The following is a 23332-nucleotide window of genomic DNA, read 5'->3' as shown; positions in this document are numbered from 1 at the left end:
ATAGGTATCCCATAAAGTTAGTGAGAAAGAAAAGAAGTACAAGACGTAACCCATGTTTCTCCAGCTGCTCCATGACTTTTATGGCTGTGTCTATTGGTATTGCAAAACTGACACCATCTGCAGCAAAAGCCTTCATTGTATTGATGCCAATAACTTGACCATCGAGGTTAAGAAGTGGGCCACCAGAATTACCCTGGCAACCATCAGCTCACCAAAGTAAAAAAATGCATGCTCTGAAGGAAGAGGGCCTGCTTAACCAAAAGCAAAATTATATTTCATCTCAAAGAAAAAGGAGTAGAAACCTGGTAGCACAGGATAGCGTGCTGCCCTTGCCAAAGCGCTAGGATGCAAAGAAACTTCTTGACTTTAACAAAATAAGGAGCATGCAACTCACTACAAAGGAAGAGAGAGAAGGGGGGGAGGGTGGAAGAGGAAAGAGGCAGAGGGGTGGGGGATTTCCTACAAAGGTGGGAGGAAAAACACAGAATCTGATAGGGTAGATTGCCATGACATTACGAGAAGAATATAGAGGAGTTGACACCTAATAGCAACTATTAAAGAAAGAGATAAATAAACAAGCTCTATTGTTTGCTGATGACCAAGTAGTGACTCTAAAGGCGAATGAAATCCACTACTGATGCAGAAGACTGAAGAAACTGCTCCATCTCCAATAGGAAGGAAACAAAGAAGCGCCTAATGAAGCAGACACTCTAACTAAGCTCAGGGTAACACAAAGGCCTACTACAGAAAGTGGTAACTCTACTGCTGCCACCCATTGTGAAGTTGCTAATTGGAACTACACTCACTGAGCACAACATGCAGCCCTCTGCAACCTGCTGTCGCACAATTCCAAATTCCAAACTGGTGGAAGAGGGAGCTGTGGCACAAATGTGAAGCTGCGCAACTTGGGGAGAGAAGCACGGACGTTCTATAAAGCTATTCAGGAAAAAACCGAGAAAGAGTAGTGCAATGCCAACACGCAGCCTCAACCACATGGCAAGCATCAATGAATCAAGAACTACATGCAGCAGCATCTAAGAGTCCCTGAACATGGCTGGATTGGATTGATCAATAAATATCCTGAGAAACTATAAACCAGCACTGCAAGCAGTTGAAACATTGCAGCAACTAGAGTCCCTGAAGAGCAGCAAACCAGCGATCAAATCGTTGAGCAAGAGATCGGGGGGCAAAGAATTCAATAACCACTTCAACGAGCTTAAGAAGATGGAGGGAGGGAGGACTTGGACGAAAAGAGGGGAGGACACGCTTGGGCTAGGTGGGAACTCTGGTGGTGACTGTGTTCCAGCTCTAGCTTGATAGGGTGGGCAGTTACCATGAGAGCAGGTACTATGAAGGCTCGTATGATGTCGCTTCTAACATACAATACAAAACTGCAAGGATTTCAAAGCGTGAACTGTCTTCCATTATTAAATGTATCACAGGTTTGGTGTTCACCCTTAGAGCAATGCTAGATTTAAAAAAATTTACCTTCCAAGCCTTTTGAACCTTAAGGTGTTCACTCAACTTACACTCTGAAGCATTGCAGCAATAAATCCCTTAACTTGCCCAAAATCTGACATGCCTTGTCTCCATAACTTAGCTGTGGTAATTGTTGCATGAACCAAGCTCCTCTACTTTACAACTTACTTTTCCCCTCCCTTTTCCAAAAAAGGGTCTTAAGGGAATACTAACCTCGTAAAGCCCGGAGACTATCATGAGGTTGAAACTGCACTATGTGTTGTGTTTTTAGAGGATGAGTTCGGGGATAAACATGCACATACATACATAAACATATATGTGTGTGTGTGTGTGTGTGTGCGTACACTTTTTTTTTTGGGTGAAATCTTTGATTGATTATATTATATGAGTAGCAACCTCAAAATAAGGTGCTACAATTACATCAACTGAAAATTTCAGTATACGCCAAAAAGACCTCATGATCTATGCAGCGGGTCTACAAGCAATCAAAGAAAGATTGTTGCAGAGAACGCCTAAAAAAGCCAAACAGAGAGAAAGTAGGATCACCAAAGACTTTACAATTCCTATATGTCCACAAAGTCCATAGTGCCCAGTAGCGAACCCAAACGAAGAAAAGATGAACCTCCGGTCTAGATGGATGAAACCCAAATAGCTAGAAGAACTTCCCGAATGGAACAGATGGGAATCTCGCTCGCAGGCGTTGTCGAAGCAGATAAAAATACTCATGAGAGCATAGACAACGCCAAAACAAGTGAGGCATAGTCTCTGAAGAAGCAGAACATCTGTGGCAAACTGCACGAGCAATGTGTCGATGAGCTAATAGCTGTCCAAATGGAAACACTCCCAAAAGAACTCGCCAAAAGAAAACCTGTTGCCGAAGCGGTACTTTACAGGCCCAAAGTTGCTGTAATCTTTTCCTCCACCACTTGGCTGGGCGATGCATTCGCCAAACGGAATCACCTCTCTCTGAAACCCAAGGTTGAGCCTAAAGGATTTTATACAATGCAGGTACAGTAATCTAAGATAGCCTCAAAGGATGAGAAGAGGACCCTGGAGAAGTCAAAGTCCAATCTTCCAACCGGTCCTGGAGTTCCAAAGGAGGAATCAGAACAAAAGGCGAAAGCATAGAAGTAATTTGTCGCACAAAGGACGATAATCGTGTGTGCGTACACACACATATATATATGAATATTTATATGTACATAGATATACATATATGTATGTATGTATATGTATATGTATATGTATACATATACATACTTTTTAGTGAAATCCTTGAGTGCTTTATATTACAAGATAGCTAGCAAGAAAAAACTGGTAAGCAAAAATAGTACATCAAGCGAAAATTTTCATGTAGGACAAATATACATCCTAATCTATGCAGTGAGTTTGCAAACAATCGAAGAGCGATTGCTGCAAGGGACGACAGAAAAAGACAAAAGTAGAAAAGACTGGATCACCAAAGACTCTGTGATTCCTAGCTTTCCAGAGAGTCCAGAGTGCTCAGTAGCAAACCCAAGTAAAGAACAAATCAAAATCTAGCCATTTAGGATATATCCCAAACAACCAGAAATGCTTGCCAAAAACAGCCTCGGAGGATTGCACGTGAATTTTCAGAAGTCTAATCGGTTAGGATTGCATTCTAAATGGCCAGAAAATTTGTCTCGCCTACTCAGTTAGTTTGCCATCTTTGTTACCCTTTGGGTTGGATGATTACTCGTCGCCAACAAACTGACTGGGTACTTGTAAAATTGGATAAAAAGCTTGAATACAGGAAAATAGCAACTTGGCCATTGCATGTTCACCTAAGTATAGTTATTGCTATTTTGGTGGCATACATTCAATTTTACCTGCCTTGGATCATGTTTGGCAAGGGAGATCTTACATACTTTATGTCAGCCATTATGGAAACTTTTTGGCGATCCAAACATGGCCGGAAAAGTTTGAGATTGCTTCAGTGCAACATCTCATTTTGCCAAAGATGCATGGGGGTTTAAATATTCTCAACATTCACGTGCATATCCTTGCTCATAAGGGGAAAATGAAGCTGCAATTTATTGCAGGAGATCAACCTCGGGCTTCCATGATGCGTTATTTGCTTTTGCAAATCAACACCTCTGCTTTTGGTTATTGGTAGCCAACTCAGTGGGATTTTCTTCTTGGCTATATTGATGGCAGGATCAAAGGCTGTCCTTTGGTCTCCAAAATGTTTGTTTATTGGAAGCATATCCTTTCCCACTTGGAATGGCATGGCTGCGACTCCTTGCATGGCAATTTCTTTAAGGGTTGAAAGTTTACACAGGTCGAAGGTCTTTGACCCTCTGTTGGCTTTGCAAGAATCCAGATGTTCCTACTTTATTAGTTTCAAAGGGATCTCTGTGGCTGATGTGATTCATGATGATGGTACCATGATATCTTTTCCTTTGGCTGCCAGACAATATGGTTTAGGCATGCATTATCTTCTTCTATTACAAAAGATTGCTCACATGCTTCAGCCTTTTCTACCAGTACCACCACTTGAGCTTCAATATAGGCTTGAAGATAGGACTCTTCATTCCCTAGGTTCATCAGCCCATCTCTTGAGGATATGTCACATTACGGTATCTTCCTTGTATGAAGTTTTGCTGCCCCCACCTTGGGCTTCAAATAAGGCAAATCAACTCTAGCGCATGAATCGCCCAACAAAGTGGTGGAGGAAGAGATTGCAGTAGCTTTGGACTTCCAAAGTTCCTCTTCGACAACAAGTTTTCTTGTGGCGGGTGATAATGGGGATTCTTCCATCTGGGCAGCTCTTGGCACAAAGACATATTGCTCCAGCTGTTTGAAGTTTGGCTCCATGGGAATCTATGCCTCATCTCCTTTGGCATTGTCCACACACTTGTGATTTCTTGGGTCTTCTTTAGCAACGTTTTGAGAACTAGATTTCCTACTGCTACCTTTGGGAAGCATTGCTGGCTTTTTGGGATTTACCCACGCAGATAGGGGTTTGAGTTGTTCTTCATTTGGGTTTGTTAATGGAGAAGGATAGAAATAATAGAGTCTTTGGTAATCCTACTTATTCACTTTCCCTTTTTCCAGATGCTCTCTGCAGCAATCTTTTTTTGACTGTCTGTAAACCAATTACATAGACTTTAATGTATACTTGTCATATAGTGAGATCTTCAACTAATGTACTTTTGAGCTCCCCATTCAGGGGAAGCCATTGTGTAACAAATATTTCACCCAAAAAAAGAAAAATCTGTGTGTGTGTGTATTACACACACACACACACACACACACACACATACATACATATACATATTTACATACATATATACATACACGAATGTGTGTGTGTGTGTGTGTGTGTAGTGTGTGTGTCAGCATTTGGTGGTGTGTAGTGTGTGTGTGTGTGTGAGATTCCGTGCAGCCTCTGCTCTCCAGCCTCGCCAAGGACTCCTTGTAGGCCCCCCTTCTGTCCGTACACATGTACAGTCGCCGTACGGTTTCCGTAAGGCCGTACAGGCAGCTAGGGTAGGTTCGTCTTACCTTTGCGTAGATTTGCACGCAGGTCCGTACCTGTCCGCATCGCCGGAATCCCTTGCTGACGTCTGCTTTCCGTACGTCCATACAGTCTTGTCAGTCTCTCTGTACAGTGCAGTCTTTTCAGTGCCCCATCAGCCTCTCCGTACAGTCCCGTTGGTATTTCCGTACAGTCCATCCTTGTCCGTACAGTCTTTTCTGTACAGTCCCGTTTGGTATTTCCGTACAGTCCATCCTTGTCCGTACAGTCTATTCCGTACACTTCTAGGTTTTCCTCATGTGCTTTTCCGTGCAGTTCTCTATCTAGTTTAATCTTTCACTCTATATTTCTCCGTACCGTCTTTCTTGCCTTGCCGTATTTCAATCATGGCTTCAAGTTCGGATGTTTGTACATATGCTAGAAAAGAAAGACCCGCAGATGCCAAGCACCGTCCTTCACAGCCTGCATCACAAGATGATGAACTTACTATGGAAGCTCAATACGTGTTTGATACACTTAAGGATGATTTTCAGCAGTCACGACAGGAATGGGGCAAACCAGTTCCAGAGGTCACATACAAATTGAAATTGCCATCCCTCATGAATCCTCTCAGAAAGCTATCTCAAACCGCGGTAATAATTTTCTTTCCAAGAAGAATCCCAGCAGCCAGTGATGTTGCACAGTGGATCAAGTCTATCCTTGGAGGATGCTTTGTAGAGGGAGTCTATTTTGCATCTAGAGGCTTTTATGAGGTGCATTTATCAGATGCTTTGTGCAAGCAGAGGCTACTTGAGCTTTCTCCCCTCTTTTACGGGAAGCAGATGGTACATGCTATGCCTTGGTCCCCAAACAAGGATTATCAAAGTCTTTGTTGTACTCAAAGTTTATGGCGACCCACCAAGAGTCACACCTGGGTCACGTCATGGTCACCTCAGCAACATGCCAAGTTGTTAGACCTTGGTCATACCTAGTCGCAGCGTGTTCACATATGTTCACATCTTGGTCACTCTGGAACAGACTTGGACATGACTTGGGTATGACGGAAGCAATACATGACTGAAGAGTGCCAAACCTCAGCCTCGACTCACCATGGTCAAAGTCGATCAGAGGGAAATACTGGCGCAATGGTACACGGGATACACCTGTTGGTGCACATGGGAAGCAGTCCAACAGTTAAGGGGTATAGGTGGTGCACCAACCCTCCCAACCAACTAGTGTCAGGAGCGCATGGAATAGACAGGAGAACACATGGAGCACGGGATTCACTGACCCACAACAGGCTGGAGTGTTGCGGAAGCCATCAAGGACAGAGCGGCCCACAAACGGTGGAATGGCTAAGGATGGCTAAGGGTGCAAGAAGACATCCAATAGGAAGAAGGAGAGGAGATTGGCAGCGGGGGGTGGAGCGGAGGAGGAGAAGGTGAAGAGGGGGAAAGGGGAAAGGGGGAGGGACATTCTGGCAGGGGCGAGAGGCGTGAGTGAAGGAGTGAGAGGCTAGAGTCAAGAGCTCGCCTCGTGTGTATCTTCTGGGGGTGTATCAATCATCTTGCTTTCTAATGAGTTATGCTACTCCCCATCTGTGCTCGCTACTCTAAAATCTCTTTCCGTTGTGTTCTCCTCCCCTCCTCTCCCTTCACCTCGTACAACGGACCTGTGTTATGTGGTTGAAGTTCTTTGCCGTTCATGTCGAGGGTTGGCTTTCATGATGTTGTTCCACTTTGGTCTTCTTCTTGCTCACATCACTTCAGCACTTGTACCGCTTGCACATAGTTGACACCATCTACCGCTTGCACATAGTTGACACCGTCGACAAGCACTCGCCTATGTACCATCAGTGACACTTATGGCATGTCTTACTCGCTTCTCGCACCAGTGGCCCTAGCTATGTTCACCTCCAGGTCACCCCTGTTCACTCCTAGTTCACCCTTGTTCATTCCTATGTCACCTCCCCAAGCTCACTCTGTGTCACCCATGCTCCTCCCTATGTCACCCCTTGTTCCTCCCCTGTTCACCCTAGGTCACTCCTTGCCGCTCCTTGTTCACCCCTCAGTCACCCATGGGCACACCAATGTCACCCCTTGTTCATCCTTGGTTCACCCTTGGTTCATCCCTCCTTCAGCCTCATTCACCCCTATGACACACTCGTCCTCTGGCCTATACAGGAGAAAATAAAATTCAAATTCAGATTTTCCCACCGTTTTCATTCAAATATTTCCTCTTGCCCACACCACTTTTTTTCTCACCTACCACCTCCCACCAGGGCTATATTTAGCCACCAAATTCAGCGTAGGTCCTTCATCTCACCTCCCAATTCCGACCAGTGCTATATTTAGCATTTGGCTAAACTCAGCGTGGATCCTTGGGATCAGCTCATCCATCGCATCTTACAGCCCACTCATGCTATTTTTGGCTTACCTTCCTAAATTTGGCTCTCTTTGGTTGTGTATTTGTGGCTGTCCCCCCCCTCCAACGAAACCATACGCAGCTCCCTCCCTCCATCAGTGAATTCTCCTGCAGCCCCCTTCCATCAACGATAGCAGCCTCCTCTCCCTCCATCAGTGAATTCTCCTGCAGCCCCCTTCCATCAACGATAGGAGCCCCCCCTGCCTCCATCAGCGAATTCTCTTGCAGCCCCCTTCCATCAACGATAGCAGCCCCCCCTCCCCTCCATCAGCGAATTCTCCTGCAGCCCCCCTCCATCAACGATAACAGCCCTCCCTCCATCAACAAATTTCCCTGCAGCAGCTCCCTCCATCAACGAAATCTCTGCAGCGCAATCTCCTTGCAGCCCACCATCTCGCACCCTCTTCTTGGATCGCATCACTCCCAGCAGCACCCTCTCTTTGATCGCATCTCTCCCGGCAGCCCTTCTTCCAGTCGCGCCTCACTTTCCCTGGCAGCCTGCAGCAAATCGCCTCTTCCTTGTGGGCAGCCTGGGAGGGTCAATTGCCACCTTGCTGTCCTCTCGAACTCAGCTCCTTCTTCTGATCTGCCCTTCTCTGCTCTACTCCATGCTTCTCCATCAGCTCCCCTTCTCATCGCCATCAGCTCCCCCTCTTGTTATCACCGCCCCACTCTCTCGTTCTCTCTCAGCAGGCCTTGCCAACACCTCGACAGCAGCTCCCCTTCCTCGTCATCAGCTCACCTTCCTCGTCATCAGCTCACCTTCCTGCTTCAGCTCCCCTTCCTCTCATCATCTCACCTTCTACTTCGTCATCAGCTCCCCCTTCCTTTCCTGCTTCCTTTCTAGCCTCGTCATCAGCTCACCTCCTGCTTCGACATCAGCTCCCCTTCCTTTCCAACTTCCATTCTTGCCTCGTCATCAGCTCCCCTTCCTTTCCTGCTTCCATTCTTGCCTCGTCATCAGCGCCCCTTCCTTTCCTTTCCTTCTTGCCTTGTCATCAGCTCCCCTTCCCTTCCTGCTTCCTTTCTTGCCTCGTCATCACTCACCTTCCTGCTTCGTCATCAGCTCCCCTTCCTGCTTCATCATCAGCTTCTACTTCACCTCTTGTTTCTTCTTCATGCTCGAGAAGAAGCCCAAGTATAAGCCACGGTTGCCTAGAGATAAGCTCTTCACCCCTTTCTATACCGCCATGACGTCTCAGGCAGCCTTTGTAGTGCACATGACCTCACCCATGCCTACAGCCTCTACAGCAGGGCCGACTACATCAGCTAGGCCGACTTCATCAGCAGAGCTAACTTCATCAGCAAGGCCAACTTCATCGGTAGGGCCAACTTCATTAGCAGGGCCGAATTCATCAGTGATGCATCCCCATCTTGGTCCAGACATCACTATCATCTTGGATGGAGAGCCACCGCAATCAAGACAGCAGCGGGGGGTTCTTTTCCACTCTCAGAGCTCCAGTGCCTCTTCTTCCGACCATGGGGGCTCAGATTACACCCCCTCTGCACGGAGACCACATTCAGAAGGGTCGGGTGGGCCAACAGAGATACAAAGCCCTTCGATAACCACCCCTCCTCTCTCCCACATTCGGGTTATGTTTAAACCTCTTCTTGATCCAAACCTCAAACTATCCTCGGTGTTGACATCTTCCGAGATCCAGACCCTGTCTCTAACTGAGTTCGACGAGGCCATCTTCCCTCCTGTGGATGTGGAACTATGTACAGGATTCATCAGATCTTATGACTCTGTCACATACACTTTTGAGTTCATGCGCTCCAGGCAGCTTCTCACACCCAATTTGGTCTCACAGTACATGGGGATCCCTGCTCTCCCTATTCGGCCTCCTTCTGACGATTCACCACATCTCCTTTCATTCCTCTCACAGTGCACACCCAACAGGAGGGGATATGATTGTGAAAAGGTTTTGGAAGGTGGAAGCAGAGAAGCAGTGATCACACGCTACTTCTTCACTCGCTTTCTATTCACACCCGGGCATTACTACATCACGAAAGGTATCCGTCCTGCTCTCAATGCTCTCTTCACCATCACTCAGTATGATTTTGCATCCCTCTTTTATTCAACATTCCGGGCCACTGTTCGAAATCGCACACGCAGAGGCACACACATGTACTTGGGGACCTCACCTCACCTACATCTTGCACCAGTGGCGGGCTGCAATGCCTGCACTTTTTCCTCCACCTTCACATACTTCATCTTCTCCTCACCGCCCACCTTCCGCCCCTATGATCCCCCACTTGAGATCAGCTCCACTGGCTCTTAGTGCGGCCCCAGCATCCTCGGCCTCTGTTGTATCAGTCTTTGTCCTCTCTTCCTCTCCAGTCTCCATACCCACTCTTGCTCCACCCACATCTGCAGCACAGGTTTCTGAGCCATCCCCTCTTGGGCCAGCCTCTGGAGCTTTGTCATCCGTTGCTCATGTAGGAGTCGCCTCTCCATCCATCCTCTTCGAGGCAGATTTTAATTTCCCTGATGATGTTCTTCCGGTCACTCCCCTGCCCTCCTTAGGTCTCACCCACCATGACATGACATTACCACTTACCTTCCCCGCAGTCATGAACATTCCCCCTCCGATCATCTCATCAGGGTCAGTAGGGTGCAAAGATACGCACATTGGCCCCCCAACTCAGGGGGATCCATCGATAGAAGTTATGGCAGCAGGGACCTCTGCCTTGGGATCTCTTGATGGAGAGGCATCAGAGCGACATATGTTATTGAACTTGAATCTTACTTTGGGAGCCACTGGTGACGCGAAGACACCACCCCGGGTGTCTCGACGACTGACCCCTGAACCAAGTATGAAGGCTGCTGAAAAGGACCTACTGGAAACTCGACCTGGCGAGGTTATTTTTGCTGGGAATAAGATACCTTTTCAAGCTGATTGTCCTCCACCTACTTCGCATCCTCCTCAGGAGATCTATTCACCCATGAGGCCCAGATAGAGGAACGGAGCCATGAACACAAACGGCTGCTGTATGCATTAAAGCGAAAGCGGTCTCCTGTTTCCATGGAGGAGGAGGACCTGGACCAAATTTTCACACTTCCCTTGCAAGAGACAATCGCTTCCAACAAGAAAGTATCCCAAGCTCCAAGCTGTTACCTAGACATCGACACATTGGCTCCAGTGGCAGCTCTCGAGTACCCAGAGCAAGAGGGGATGAAAGCAGCCTTCGAGGAATATGGCGAACTCATTGACATGGCTGACCGAATGACCTATCGGGACAGGTATGCATGGGCTAAAAGATCCCTTCATATGGCTCAGCGCATTATAGATGACAGCTTCATTCAGATGGGTGCCTCCCTCTTTAATACTACAGGTCAGGTTTGCAAGCTTCTGTCATAGAAGCAACACCTCCGCTTGGAACATGAGAAGCAGGTAGCCAGCATGCATAAAGAATGGGATACAACATTGCAGGTGAAAGAAGCGGAGTGGGGAGCAACTCTACAGGCAAGGGAGGCTGCGTGGAAAACTCAGCAGGACGAGTTTTAGCAATGTCTTGCAGTGAAGGAGGCAGAGTGGACAGCCATCAAGAAAGTTTTGGAGGACAATCATTCAGCCCAACAGGCTGAGATCTAGAGGGAGCTTGCAGCCCTACAGGACAGATACACCTCACTGGCAGAGGATAAGCATACTGTGGATCAACAGGTGGAGATGGTGCAGAGTCGGATGAAGCAGATTCTCGAGGAGCTAGACCATCTCCAAGTTTCACATTCCAAGTTGCAGGACGACTTCCATGGGCTGCAAGCTGAAAATGCTGCTCTCAAATCTCGATGTGATCATTACAGGTCTGGCTACCACAAATATAAATCCAAATACGAGGACATCCGCAACCTCATGGACACAGTCGAGGAAGAGGCAAGGACCAGCCCCGAAACATCAGCACACCCACCACGCCCACCCCCTCCCCCTCCCTGACCTTCATCCAGCAAGCAGTAGCTCCTGGATCTTTTAGTTCGGCATTTCTTTTTGCGAGCTCTGTACATTTGGATTCTGCAATTCTCATGTAAATAAGGAATTTTGGAGTTGTATGGCCATGAGCCAGTTTTTTTTTTCAGTTTTACAGTTCTAAGGCCATGAGCCCTTTCTTTTCAGTTTTGGGATGTCAACCACAAGGTCACTTTCTTATTTGTAATTTATACTTAACTTTCTCTCACACAGATCCTTAGTCATTCACCGGGACGGTGAATGATAGTGGCGGGGGATTTGTTGTACTCAAAGTTTATGGCGACCCACCAAGAGTCACACCTGGGTCACGTCATGGTCACCTCAGCAACATGCCAAGTTGTTAGACCTTGGTCATACCTAGTCGCAGCGTGTTCACATATGTTCACATCTTGGTCACTCTGGAACAGACTTGGACATGACTTGACATGGACATGACTTGAACATGACTTGACCTGGACATGACTTGGGTATGACGGAAGCCATACATGACTGAAAAGTGCCAAACCTCAACCTCGACTCACCATGGTCAAAGTCGATCAGAGGGAAGTACTGGCGCAATGGTACACGGGATACACCTGTTGGTGCACATGGGAAGCAGTCCAATAGTTAAGAGGTATAGGTGGTGCACCAACCCTCGCAACCAACTAGTGTCAGGAGCGCATGGAATAGACAGGAGAACACATGGAGCACGGGATTCATTGACCCAGAACAGGCTGGAGTGTTGCGGAAGCCATCAAGGACAGAGCGGCCCACAAACGGTGGAATGGCTAAGGATGGCTAAGAGTGCAAGAAGACATCCAATAGGAAGAAGGAGAGGAGATTGGCAGCGGGAGGTGGAGCAGAGGAGGAGAAGGTGAAGAGGGGGAAAGGGGAAAGGGGGAGGGACATTCTGGCAGGGGCGAGAGGCGTGAGTGAAGGAGTGAGAGGCTAGAGTCAAGAGCTTGCCTCGTGTGTATCTTCTGGGGGTGTATCAATCATCTTGCTTTCTAATGAGTTATGCTACTCCCCATCTCTGCTCGCTACTCTAAAATCTCTTTCCGTTGTGTTCTCCTCCCCTCCTCTCCCTTCACCTCGTACAACGGACCTGTGTTATGTGGTTGAAGTTCTTTGCCGTTCATGTTGAGGGTTGGCTTTCATGATGTTCCGCTTTGGTCTTCTTCTTGCTCACATCACTTCAGCACTTGTACCGCTTGCACATAGTTGACACCATCTACCGCTTGCACATAGTTGACACCATCGACAAGCACTCGCCTACGTACCATTAGTGACACTTATGGCATGTCTTACTCGCTTCTCGCACCAGTGGCCCTAGGCCTCCGGTAATACTTCCGGAAGTGTTAGGACCCCCCCCCTCAGACAGTCTTATACGACATCATTGTCTTGTATGGGTTAAGGTTGTTGACTTCCCAGATTATATGCATGAAGAATTGCCTGGCCTGGCTGCTTCTTTGGGACAGGTCATTTGTCCTCCACGCCCTACAGGACCGTAACAGGTTCTGCATTCTCTGGGACACTGATACACCTACCCCTCCTTCTATTGCAGTGGAAGTTGAGGGAGTGCAATTGGGAAAAAAGTATTTTGAATTGAAATGGGGTGTGTTTGCAGGAGCTTGTTTTGCCTGCCACAAGTTTGGGCATCTAGCCTCTGAATGCCCAATGGTTCTGCATCAACCCCCTCCTAATGCCTTGCCGCCCCAAACACGGGAAAAGAATGAGAATTTGCAAGCTAAGACAGCAAATAGAAATGGAGCAAAGAATGCCAAACCAATTAATCAGGTGCAATCACTTGCTGGAAAAGGAAAAGAAAAAGAAAAAGAGAAGATAAAGGAATCTGCGGGAACTGATCAGGATGGTTTTCAACAGCCTAAGAAGGTGGTTGTATTGAAGCAATGCCCCTTTCAATCTCGTCAATGGGATGCTTCTTCACCCTCACCAGGACAGGCTTCCACTTCAGCTCCTGTCCTTCAAAATTGGGTGGGGGTTTTAAAGAAGGGCATCCCCATATGTGACTCTGAAGAAGGGGAGAATGCTATTTCTTTCATGGATCATGAGAAATGCAGCCCATGCAGGCAAAGGCTTTGCCTCTCTGACATCTTGTTCTATACTTATACTTTACTGTATATACCTCTTTCATGCATCAAACACTTAAATGCTTTACATACAATGTACAAAGCCTCTGCAATGTCTCAGAGTGGAGGCTTTTATGGAATTATGTATATAAAATGCAGCCAGATATTGTTTGTTTGCAAGAGCATAATCAACACTCTAAGGTTGGTCATCATGATTATTTTGGCGGTTATGACATATACTATGCTGGTACCACTACCTACTCAGGGGTATGCATAATGGTTAGACATGAGCTGGAGCCTCAGTTAGCCTTCAATGACAGCAGTGGCAGATGGATGGTCATACAATGTAATATCAATGGTGATATTCTTGAGTTTGCATCAGTCTATGCCTCCCAGACCTCTGCCTTGAGAGCTTCTTTATGGGATTCTTTAAGCAAATATCCATGGAGATCTAATGCATTCATTTGTGGAGATTTTAATAATTCCCCTCTGCCAAGAGATAACACCACTTCAAGATCTCATATGCTATCATTGGAAAGGCAGAAATGGGATAGCATGCTTCTTTCTGTGCAGGCTGAAGATTTATGGCTGCTTCTCCAAGGGTTAGTGCCTGGATATACTTTTCATCATAATGCACTTACCACATACTGGGCAAGGCTTGACAGATGGTATTTGTTTTACCCACAACAATATGCAGATTTTAGCCCTCATTTCCTCGTAGATTTCTCATTGGGCTTGTCAGATCATGCCCCATTATGGATGAATCTGCACCTTGGTATGCCACTGGATGATTTGCCACCCCTCTCCAGTAGATTATTGCATGTCAATCAGGCTTATTTCCGACATCGCTATTTCCAGCAAATGATCAGACTTGCAATTCATCCCTTGCCTTTGCATGCCTAGGAGGACATGGATTATGCTTGGGACAGCTTTGTCTCTCGTATACAAAATGTCATCAGGGAGTATGGGAACTGGCATATGACTAAATGGAGGAATGAGGTTAAATGGGCAAAAAGGACAGCACAACAATTGACTGAATTTTCACATTTAAGGCCTCTCTCTGAATCAAAAAATGATTCCCTTTCACATGCTCGGATTAAATTGACTGAGAGGAAATTGCACAAATGGCAGATTAGAGCAAGAATGAAGCCCCTCATGGATAAGGGCTGCTCATCAAAAGCCTTTTTCCAGGGCCTGCATGCCACTCGAAAGAAAAACTCATGTCTAAGGGTAAGGAAGCTAGATGGCTCTTGGACGCACTCTTTCTCTAATCTCCAAGATGAATGCCAAAATTATTTCCAGAAATTATTCTCTGCTCCTGGTTCCCCATCAAATCAAATGACTGATGCGAGGACTGAATTCCTCCAATATGTTTCTGAAATAGTGGAAATGGATAATGCTCTTACCTTGGAGAGACCTTTTACTGATACAGAACTTGATAATGCCTTGTTCCACCTCGGCAAATACAAGTCCCCTGGCTGGGATGGCCTTACGGTGGAATTTTATATTTCTTTTTGGGATGATTTGAAAGATGTCCTTTTGCAAATGATCAATGTTGCCTGGCAAGAAAATCAGTTGCTGCACTCTTGGAAGCATGGCATAGTCAAACTTGCGCCCAAAAAACATCTGTGTGACCATATGTCAGATTGGAGGCCTATTACTTTGATGCCTGTAGTTTACAAACTCATTGCCAAAATGATTGTGTATAGGCTTTACGGGATACTGAATGCGGGCCTTCATCCTCATCAGTATGGGTTTGTGCCGAGAAGACAAATCCATGACAATATCTCCAATGCATTGACTGCAATTGAATATGCTAAGTACTCGCATCAAGATGTACTCATATTGCAGGTAGATATTGCTAAGGCATTTGACACTGTTCAATGGGATTTTATATCTCAAATCATGACAAAGTTGGGCTTTGGTCCAAAGATAGCAAATGCAGTTTATTGGCTTTATTCTGGCTCTACTTCTCAGTGCATTCTTGGGGGTCATCTATCTCGGTCATGGACATTGGATAGATCAGTTAGACAGGGCTGCCCTCTTAGTGCTCTCTTCTATGCCATTGCGACCCATCCCCTCCTAATGTATCTTGATCATCTTATAAATACAAGACAGATGACTGGTCTTAAAATTCCTGGGGCTGCATCTTTTTTGGCACAAGCATATGCCGATGATTCCTTCTTTATGCCACAGAATTCTCCCCGGGAAGTTCACATGCTTATGATCACTCTATCATTGTATGGATTGGCAGCGGGATTGCATGTCAATTTTGACAAATCTAAATTGCTTCCCCTGAAACAATGTGATTGGCATTCTATTCTTTGGCCAGGTCAGGTGGTGCATTCCAAAGATGTAGTCAAACATTTGGGATATCCTATAGGATGGCACATCACCAGGAAGCAGCAGTTAAAATGGATCTTCCAAAGACTTCAACATAAACTGCAATACTGGAAAATTTCTACTTGGCCACTTCATGTCAGGCTCAGAATAGTACAGTCCATTGTAATGTCCTATGTCCAGTTCTTTTTGCCTTTGCTGCATTGGTCCTCTAGAGATATTTCAGCCTTCATTGAGACTGATGAAGATGGAAATGGTGTGCTCTCATAGGATGCATGGTGGACTAAATATCCTCAATATAAGATATCATGTACTTGCAAGAAAGGCGACTATGCTCCAAACTTTTTTCCGCCAACAACAGCCATGGACTTGTATGATAGCATCCATGTGTGTCAACATGAGGACTTCTGCTTATGGTCATTGGACTACAGATCATTGGGAGGTTGTCATTGGGAGATTCGTAGGGAAGATACCTAGCTGTCCTTTCTCTAATGCTCTGATACTTGACTGGAAACTTGACTGGAAAGAAGTACTTTCTAAGGTCAAATGGGCTCCTGACAATTGCTCGGGGACAAACTCAATGAGGAAAGAAAGTATTCATTGGAGTGCCATCTTTGACATTCCACTTGCTTTACAGGAACCTGTTTGGGCATACAATCTCATGAAATTGGGAATTAGATATATACATGATGTGGTAGACAATCAGAGCTATGTCTTATCCTTTTCTCAGGCCACTGCTTCCTATGCATTGGGAATGCACCATAGGTTGATATGGAAGAAAATTGCTGATTTCTTACATCCTTTTCTACCTGTTCCCCTTGTGGCTGACACAGACAGGCTTATGTATTGGCAATGGCAACCCTTTGCTACATGCTCTCATCCTGTTCCTCTGCCTGCCCTGACCTCCATCAAAGCCTACAGGCTCCTTCAGCCTGCTCCATGGATTCAGCAATATGCTAATACTCTGTGGCATATCAGGAAGCCCCTCTCATGGTGGCGGAAGAATCTCCGGATATTATGGAAGTGTAAAATGCCTTTGAAACAGAGAGTTTTTCTTTGGAGATGCATGACAGGAACATTGCCAGTGGGAGTCACACTTGCCAAACGTCGCATTGCACTATCCACATGTTTAAGATGTCAGGCTCCTTCAGAGACTGTCCCTCATTTGCTTTGGCACTGCCCGTGTTCCATGAACCTCCTAGGGAGAATTTCAGATCATCTTCGGCTCCGTTTCCCGAGTCACAGATTTGGGAAACATTTTTGGCTATTTGGCAGATTTATGAGGTCTTTGTCTCAATACTCACTATTTCTTTCTTGGGTGAGATATTGGGCTCTTTGGACAATCTGGAGTAAGCATAATTTGGCATACTTGGGTCGACTGATTTCCGAGCCTCATTGCGGCAATCCTTATATGATGCCTGCCATGAGGGTGATATAGATGCTTCTTGCATAGAGCTTTTCTTTTTATGTTTCTGATCTTTGGGATACTCTCCTTTTTGGAGACTTCCCATCTTGTAAATTTATGAGCATATAAATACATCACTGGATATTACTAAAAAAATATGTGTGTGTGTGTGTGTGTGTGTGTGTGTGTGTGTGTGTGTGGTACTCAGTGAGTGTGTCCTAGAGTGGGTGTGTGTGTGTGTGTACTAGTGTGTGTGTGTGAGAGAGAGGAGAGAACCTGCAGCCCTGGCTCCAGCCCTCCCATCAGCTCCTTAGCCTCTTCAGATGAGCCCGTCTGCTTCAGATACCTGCTGTTCCAAATCAGCGTCCATAACCAGCTCTCTGGGGTCTTGAATCCCTGCCGTACAGTCCCGCCACAGTTCCGTACAGGTGTACAGACCTGTACGGTCTGTTCCGCCCTGTTCAGGCTACTGCTGTTGGCTGATTCCTTGCATCTGGGTTGTTGTTTGTACAGGTTTGCTTACAGGCTACTGCTACATGCTGGTTCTGAGGGTTTTCTCTTTCCCCTTTCTCTCCTTTTTGGTTCGTGGGTCTTGTGTACTCTTTCCATCGCCAGAACCTCGCTTTTTTCTCTGATTTATAGTTCATCTTGGATCTTTTCCTAGTCTTTTCTCTTTTCCTCCTCCAGAACTTGTATTTTCTTCTCTCTAAATTCCTCAATATCTCTTTCTCCTTCTTCTCCTTGCAAATACACTCTCTCCTTCTTCTTTGTGGGCTATTTTTCGAGACTGTTTTTTCTCTTTTATCACCTTACAGGTACCCCCTTTTTTGAGTTCCATCTTCTTCGAAGACATGGCTGAATATGTATCATGCAACGGTTATCTGATCGTGTAATTCACAGCAAGACCTTCTTTAAACCTTCAGCGAGGAATGAGTGCTGTTTACCATAGAGAGAGAAAGGTGATGAGGGTAGAGAGAGAGTAGAGTCGACAACCGATTGGGTCCCTGTACCCACTAACAGCCCCCTCCCCCAATTAGGGGAGAATTTGCTTTATACTTGGAGAACTGAGAAATACAAAGAACACTCTTCAAGAGAGTACGGAACACGCTTCTGAAGAGCTCACTGTGCACACGTATAGCAGACCCAAAGACTTGAGAGGCAACACCGACCAATACTGAGACCTTGATGCTGTCCACACTGACGATGTAGGACGCTTCTGCAAGGCAAGGAAAAGGCTTGTGCTGTCTACCGGAATGCAGGGTTACTGTGTGAGTTAGAGAGTGAAAACTAGAAGTGATAGATCCTATGAGAGAACTGAGAGAGGACTGAAATATAGAGTTGAGAGTGAACTGTGTAAACTGTAAAAGAGAGCTGAGAAAGCTTAGGAAACAGTGTCCAAACCTCTCTCCGTTTGCTGGTCCAAACCTCCGACTGTTGTGCTGCGTGGTCACCTTCAGATCAGGCTGAACTGATGGCCAAGGGACTGAGGCTAGAGCAGGGCCGGATTTGAGGATCTTAGGGGCTGCACAGGAGGCTGAAGTGGAGCTGTAGGAGAACTGAAGGCAGGAGCAAACTGAATGAGAAAACAGGGCAGCCAAGGGGCCCTTTTATAGGGCTGGACTAGTCTGTAAACAAACCGACTCAGTCTGTTTTAGAGACTGGCTGGCCTACAACCAGCCTATAAAAAGCCCTCCCTGGCTCATTTGCCAGGGGAGTTTTTGGGCAGCCTTTGCAGGCTGCCTTCCCTGCTTACCTGTCCAGCCTTTGGGACCCTAAAGGGACTCCTAACCTAGGCTAAGACCTAAACTATAAGATGGAACCACTTAATCTACTATTCTCCAGTGGGTACTAGTGAACAAGAACTGACTACTGACTTGACCTAAGGCTGAGAGACTGACCTACGTAGCTTGTGCTTGACTGTCCCTGGACAAGGGCTCACAAGGGGTCACAGCATACGACAAAATCTCCTATCTGGGAACTATATAAATACACCCATTGACCCTCTTTATACTGGACATCTCGTCTGGATTTATTAGCTTGGCGTGTATACGATGCTTGAGCTTTGGCGATGCGGCTTTTCACGGACTTCGTAATCTCTGCCATGGATTCGGTGGTTTTGTTGGCTTCAAGAGATGGAGACACCATCCGGGTGAGGAGTGAGGTAAATCGCTGTCCAAACGCCGCTTCATAAGGTGTGCAACCAATACTCAAAGAATAGGTATCGTTCAGAATGGCCTACACAAGCGGAAGAAACGGCTCCCACTTTCCCTGAGCATCATGACAATATGATTTCAAAATATCAAATGCCATACCATTATACTTTTCCGTCTTGCCGTTCGATTGCGGATGGAAAGCGCTGGACATCTGCAGCTTAGTACTAAAATTATCAAACAAGGCTCGCCAAAAGTTAGACGTAAACTTAGAGTCCCTGTCGAATGTTATGGTCTTTGGCAACCCTCCAATGGGATACCAATACTTGATAAACAAACGAGCTACATCTTCACCGCTGGCCGTTTGTTTGCACGGAATGAGCATACAATATTTACTAAAGCGACAAACAATAGTAAGACATTGAGTATTACGCGTACCTGCGGATGCTGAAAGTGGTCCCACGAAATCCATACCTATGTCCTGGAAAGGACCGTCGGGGATTGGCAATGGCATAAGTAAGCCTGCCGCTTTCTTGTGGGAAGCCTTGACCTTTTGGCATATTTGACAATTCTGCACATAGCCGTATACATCCTTCCGCATCTTTGGCCAATAGAAATAGCGCTCTAACCTCTCTAAAGTCTCGTTGATACCTCTGTGACCACCAGTAAGGGCATCATGGGCATCATGAAGAAGCAACTGTCGTTTGTCTCTGAGTACACATAACCTTTTCTTATAGAAAAGCCAACCGTCCTCTAATGAGTACTGGCCTAGGGCAAGCATCGTGGCTAACTGGGACTGCGTGCCAAACTCTGCTAACTCCGCGTACTGTGCCTTCATGCTATCAAGATCCTTTTCTTTGATTTCGAGCATAGTGGCCTGCTCAATGGTCTGGATGGAACCTTTCCGAGTGAGAGCGTTTGCAACGGGGTTGTTTTTGCCAGGAACGTACTCGATCATTCCCCCAAACCGCTGGAATATCTGCCGATCACTCCATTGCGTACTAGGCATTGTCTGAAGCCACTTAAGGGCTTGGTGATCTGTCTTCACCGTGAAGGTCCGTCCATATAAGAAAGGCTTCCAATGTTTTAATGCCTGGATGACACCGAGGAGCTCTCTATCATACACTAAATAGTTCTTTTCGGCATCGTTAAGCTTTCTATTGTAGTATGCCACGGGCCTATCTTCTTGCTGTAAAATTGCCCCTATGGTGACATTGCTAGCGTCTGTGATTACCAGAAATGGGATCATCCCAAGAGGCGATCTTCATAACTGGTGCTGTCATGGCCAACCGTTACAAGTCGTGGAAGGCCTACAAAGCTTTGCATGTGACGTGAACTTTTTGTCTGCGTGTCTTTACCCCCTTGAGTAAATCTGTAAGAGGGGCTGCGTATGTTGAGAAACCCTCCATGTGCGAGCTGTATGCTTGACACAAACCCACAAAGGATCGGATCTCCTGGGTCGTCGTGGGGACAACTCAACTTGTGATAGCTTGGATCTTCTCAGGGTCCAATCGAATCCCTTGAGCACTAATGACGTAGCCCAAATATTGAATTTCCAGCAATCCGAATTCACTTTTCTTTGCGTTGAGATATAGCTGGTTATCACGTAATAACTATAGAGCACATCGCACATCCTTAATATGCTGCTCGGTTGTCGCGGAAAAGATAAGGATATCATCGAGAAAGATGAATAGACACTTCCCAATATACTATGCGAATACCCGAGACATCATCTTGTTGAATGTTGGTGGTGCATTCTTCAGACCAAAGGGCATGACGACGAACTCGTAATGAGCTCGCTCAGTTCGAAAAGCTATCTTTGGGATGTCGGCTTCAAAAATCCGGACTTGATGGTAGCCACTCTTGAGGTCAATCTTTGAAAAAAATCTTGCACCATTGAGTCTTTCCAAGATGTACTCGATGCGGGGCATAGGAAACTTGTTGCTTACCGTAAGTTTGTTGAGTTCTCTGTAGTCAACACATAGTCGTGCGGACTTATCCTTCTTTGCCACAAATAGAATGGGTGCAGCAAAAGGCGAAGAAGAAGGTCTAATAAACCCTGCGCGCAGTAATTGAGACAATTGCTGCTCTAAGTCCCCCTCCATAGACTTTAAAAGTCGATAAGGGAACTTACTTGGAGATGTCGAGTCCACAAGTAGATCGATGCGATGGTCTTTCGGTCAGTTGGGAGGTAGTTGGGGTGGCAGATCGTCCTGGAGCATGATGTCTTTGAACTCTTGGAGGAGATCCACCATTGCTTGCCCCATCGAAGGAGTGGCTTGAACTGCAAAGATCTGGCACTAGACATAGACAAGTGCACACATGGCACCCTTGCAGGCGGCGCGACCTGCTTGAATATGAGAGATTAATGGAATCCCTGGTATGCTTCGATCACCGCGTATCACGGCGGGCTCAGGTAAACCTTCCACAATTGTGAAGGTGTCCTGCCGCCAATCAGGCGTCGGAACATGCTCATGGAACCATTGAATCCCGAGGATCATGTCGCACCCCATCAAAGGAGTCAATATGCGCGTAAACATGGCCTTCTGAACTGAAAAAGTGAACTAGATGGCCTTATGCGTGATGTGTGTGCGCAAGCTGGGCGTGAACCCGTCCACTGCAAGCTCCTGAGGCACCAAGGTGCACCCCACTGTCTTGGCAAGCTGAGGGGAGATGGCATCTTCTGAACTCCGCATATCGAACAAGACAATAAACTGACGCCTACTAGCTGTGCCGTACGCTCGAATAAGCGCCTTCTTTTGATCTGAGAAGTCGCGCTCCTTCTTACCTTGAAAGACTACCATGGAAACGGCGTTCAAAGCAGGGAAGACGGCATTCATAGCTGGGAGGCAGGACTGGAAGAGCCAATACATTGGCGACGGACGAAGTAGGTGCTTTCGCAACCTTTTCGGCAAGCCACTTCGGACAATCCTTCTTGCCATGCCCAACGATGTGGTGGCAATGAAAGCAGCGATGTTCTTGGTGGTACCGCTTCTGCTCGTCGGGCTGTGTGGACTCCTCCTTTTGACCAGAAGCCTGGCCGTCTTTCTTTTGGAAATGATTATCCTTCTTCTGATCTTACCCGTTGTGTTGTTTGACTGCTGCGGGGCTTTGGAATCTTTTTGGACCTGCTTGGGCTTTCCCCCGTTCAACATCATCTCCTGATTCTGTGCGAGAGTCAACGTCCGCTCGTAATCCGACGGGTCGAAGTTCCGAATGGTAAAATGTATGTTCGTGTCCAAACCTCGAATGAATTGCTTCATCTTGGCGCTCTCCGTTATGCCCAACTGTTGCGCCAGTGTGATGACCTTATTACTGTATGTCAACACAGGCAAACCATTCTGGGAGAGACGAGCGAACTCATCCTTTAGGTTAAGCATATATTGGGGTGGGAGAAAACGGGCTTTGAGGTTGGCCACAAACGTTTCCCAAACGAAATTCGTCTTAAACGTTTTTAGGTCAGTATGCTTACTAGCCCAATGCTGCCACCAAGTCACCGCCTCACCTGTAAGATGAGGGGCTGCAAGGTGAACTTTATCTTGCTCATCTTGAATCCGTGCTAATGGAAAATGAGCTATAAACTGATGAGTAAATTGTAAAATTGCTGAATGGTCACACTTACCATCATACTTAACAAAATTTGGAGTGGACCGAGTGAGTAGTGTTACCTTTGTCGATGGTGAAGCTGTGGCGGAGATGGCTGCTGCGCTCAAACTTGCCTGCATAGCGGCTAACATTTGTTTGTGTTGGAGAAGCATCGCCTCTCGATCTAGCTTTTGTTCCCTCTCTGCCTGGGCGAGCTCTGCACGTCTCAGTGCCTCCTCATTTTTGCGTTCCTCACGCATCAACAAAAGCAATTTTTCAAAATTTGTGGTTCCTCTTTCTTCCAGCCGCTTTTCTCCTTCTTTTTCCTCCAGACGTTATTTTGTCTGGTCCAACTGTCCTCTGCTTTCTTCCAGCTGGGATGAATGTTCTTCCAGTTGCTGAAGCACCAATTCTACTCTAGAAGGTTCGCCATC

General features: G+C 46.4%; 1 protein-coding gene and 1 pseudogene across 3 annotated transcripts in view; both read right to left on the bottom strand.

Annotated features, from left to right (window-relative positions):
* LOC147895781 (putative protease Do-like 14) overlaps positions 1 to 23332 on the bottom strand; it is a 143091-nt gene that overhangs the window by 26028 nt on the left and 93731 nt on the right. For all 3 annotated transcript variants that reach the window (XM_087382557.1, XM_087382558.1, XM_087382559.1), the window contains one exon: positions 51 to 193. In XM_087382557.1, the coding sequence (XP_087238683.1) occupies positions 51 to 193 (143 nt within the window). The remainder of the gene's footprint in view (positions 1 to 50; positions 194 to 23332) is intronic.
* LOC147895782 (uncharacterized) lies at positions 19349 to 22153 on the bottom strand (annotated as a pseudogene).

Source organism: Dipteris shenzhenensis, chromosome 12, assembly GCF_047967505.1.
Source record: "Dipteris shenzhenensis isolate YYH24624 ecotype China chromosome 12, Dip_SZ_1.0, whole genome shotgun sequence".
In the NCBI taxonomy this organism is placed as follows: Eukaryota; Viridiplantae; Streptophyta; class Polypodiopsida; order Gleicheniales; family Dipteridaceae; genus Dipteris; species Dipteris shenzhenensis.
Note: the sequence above shows the minus strand (reverse complement) of the source record. Positions and strands in the feature narration are given on the sequence as shown.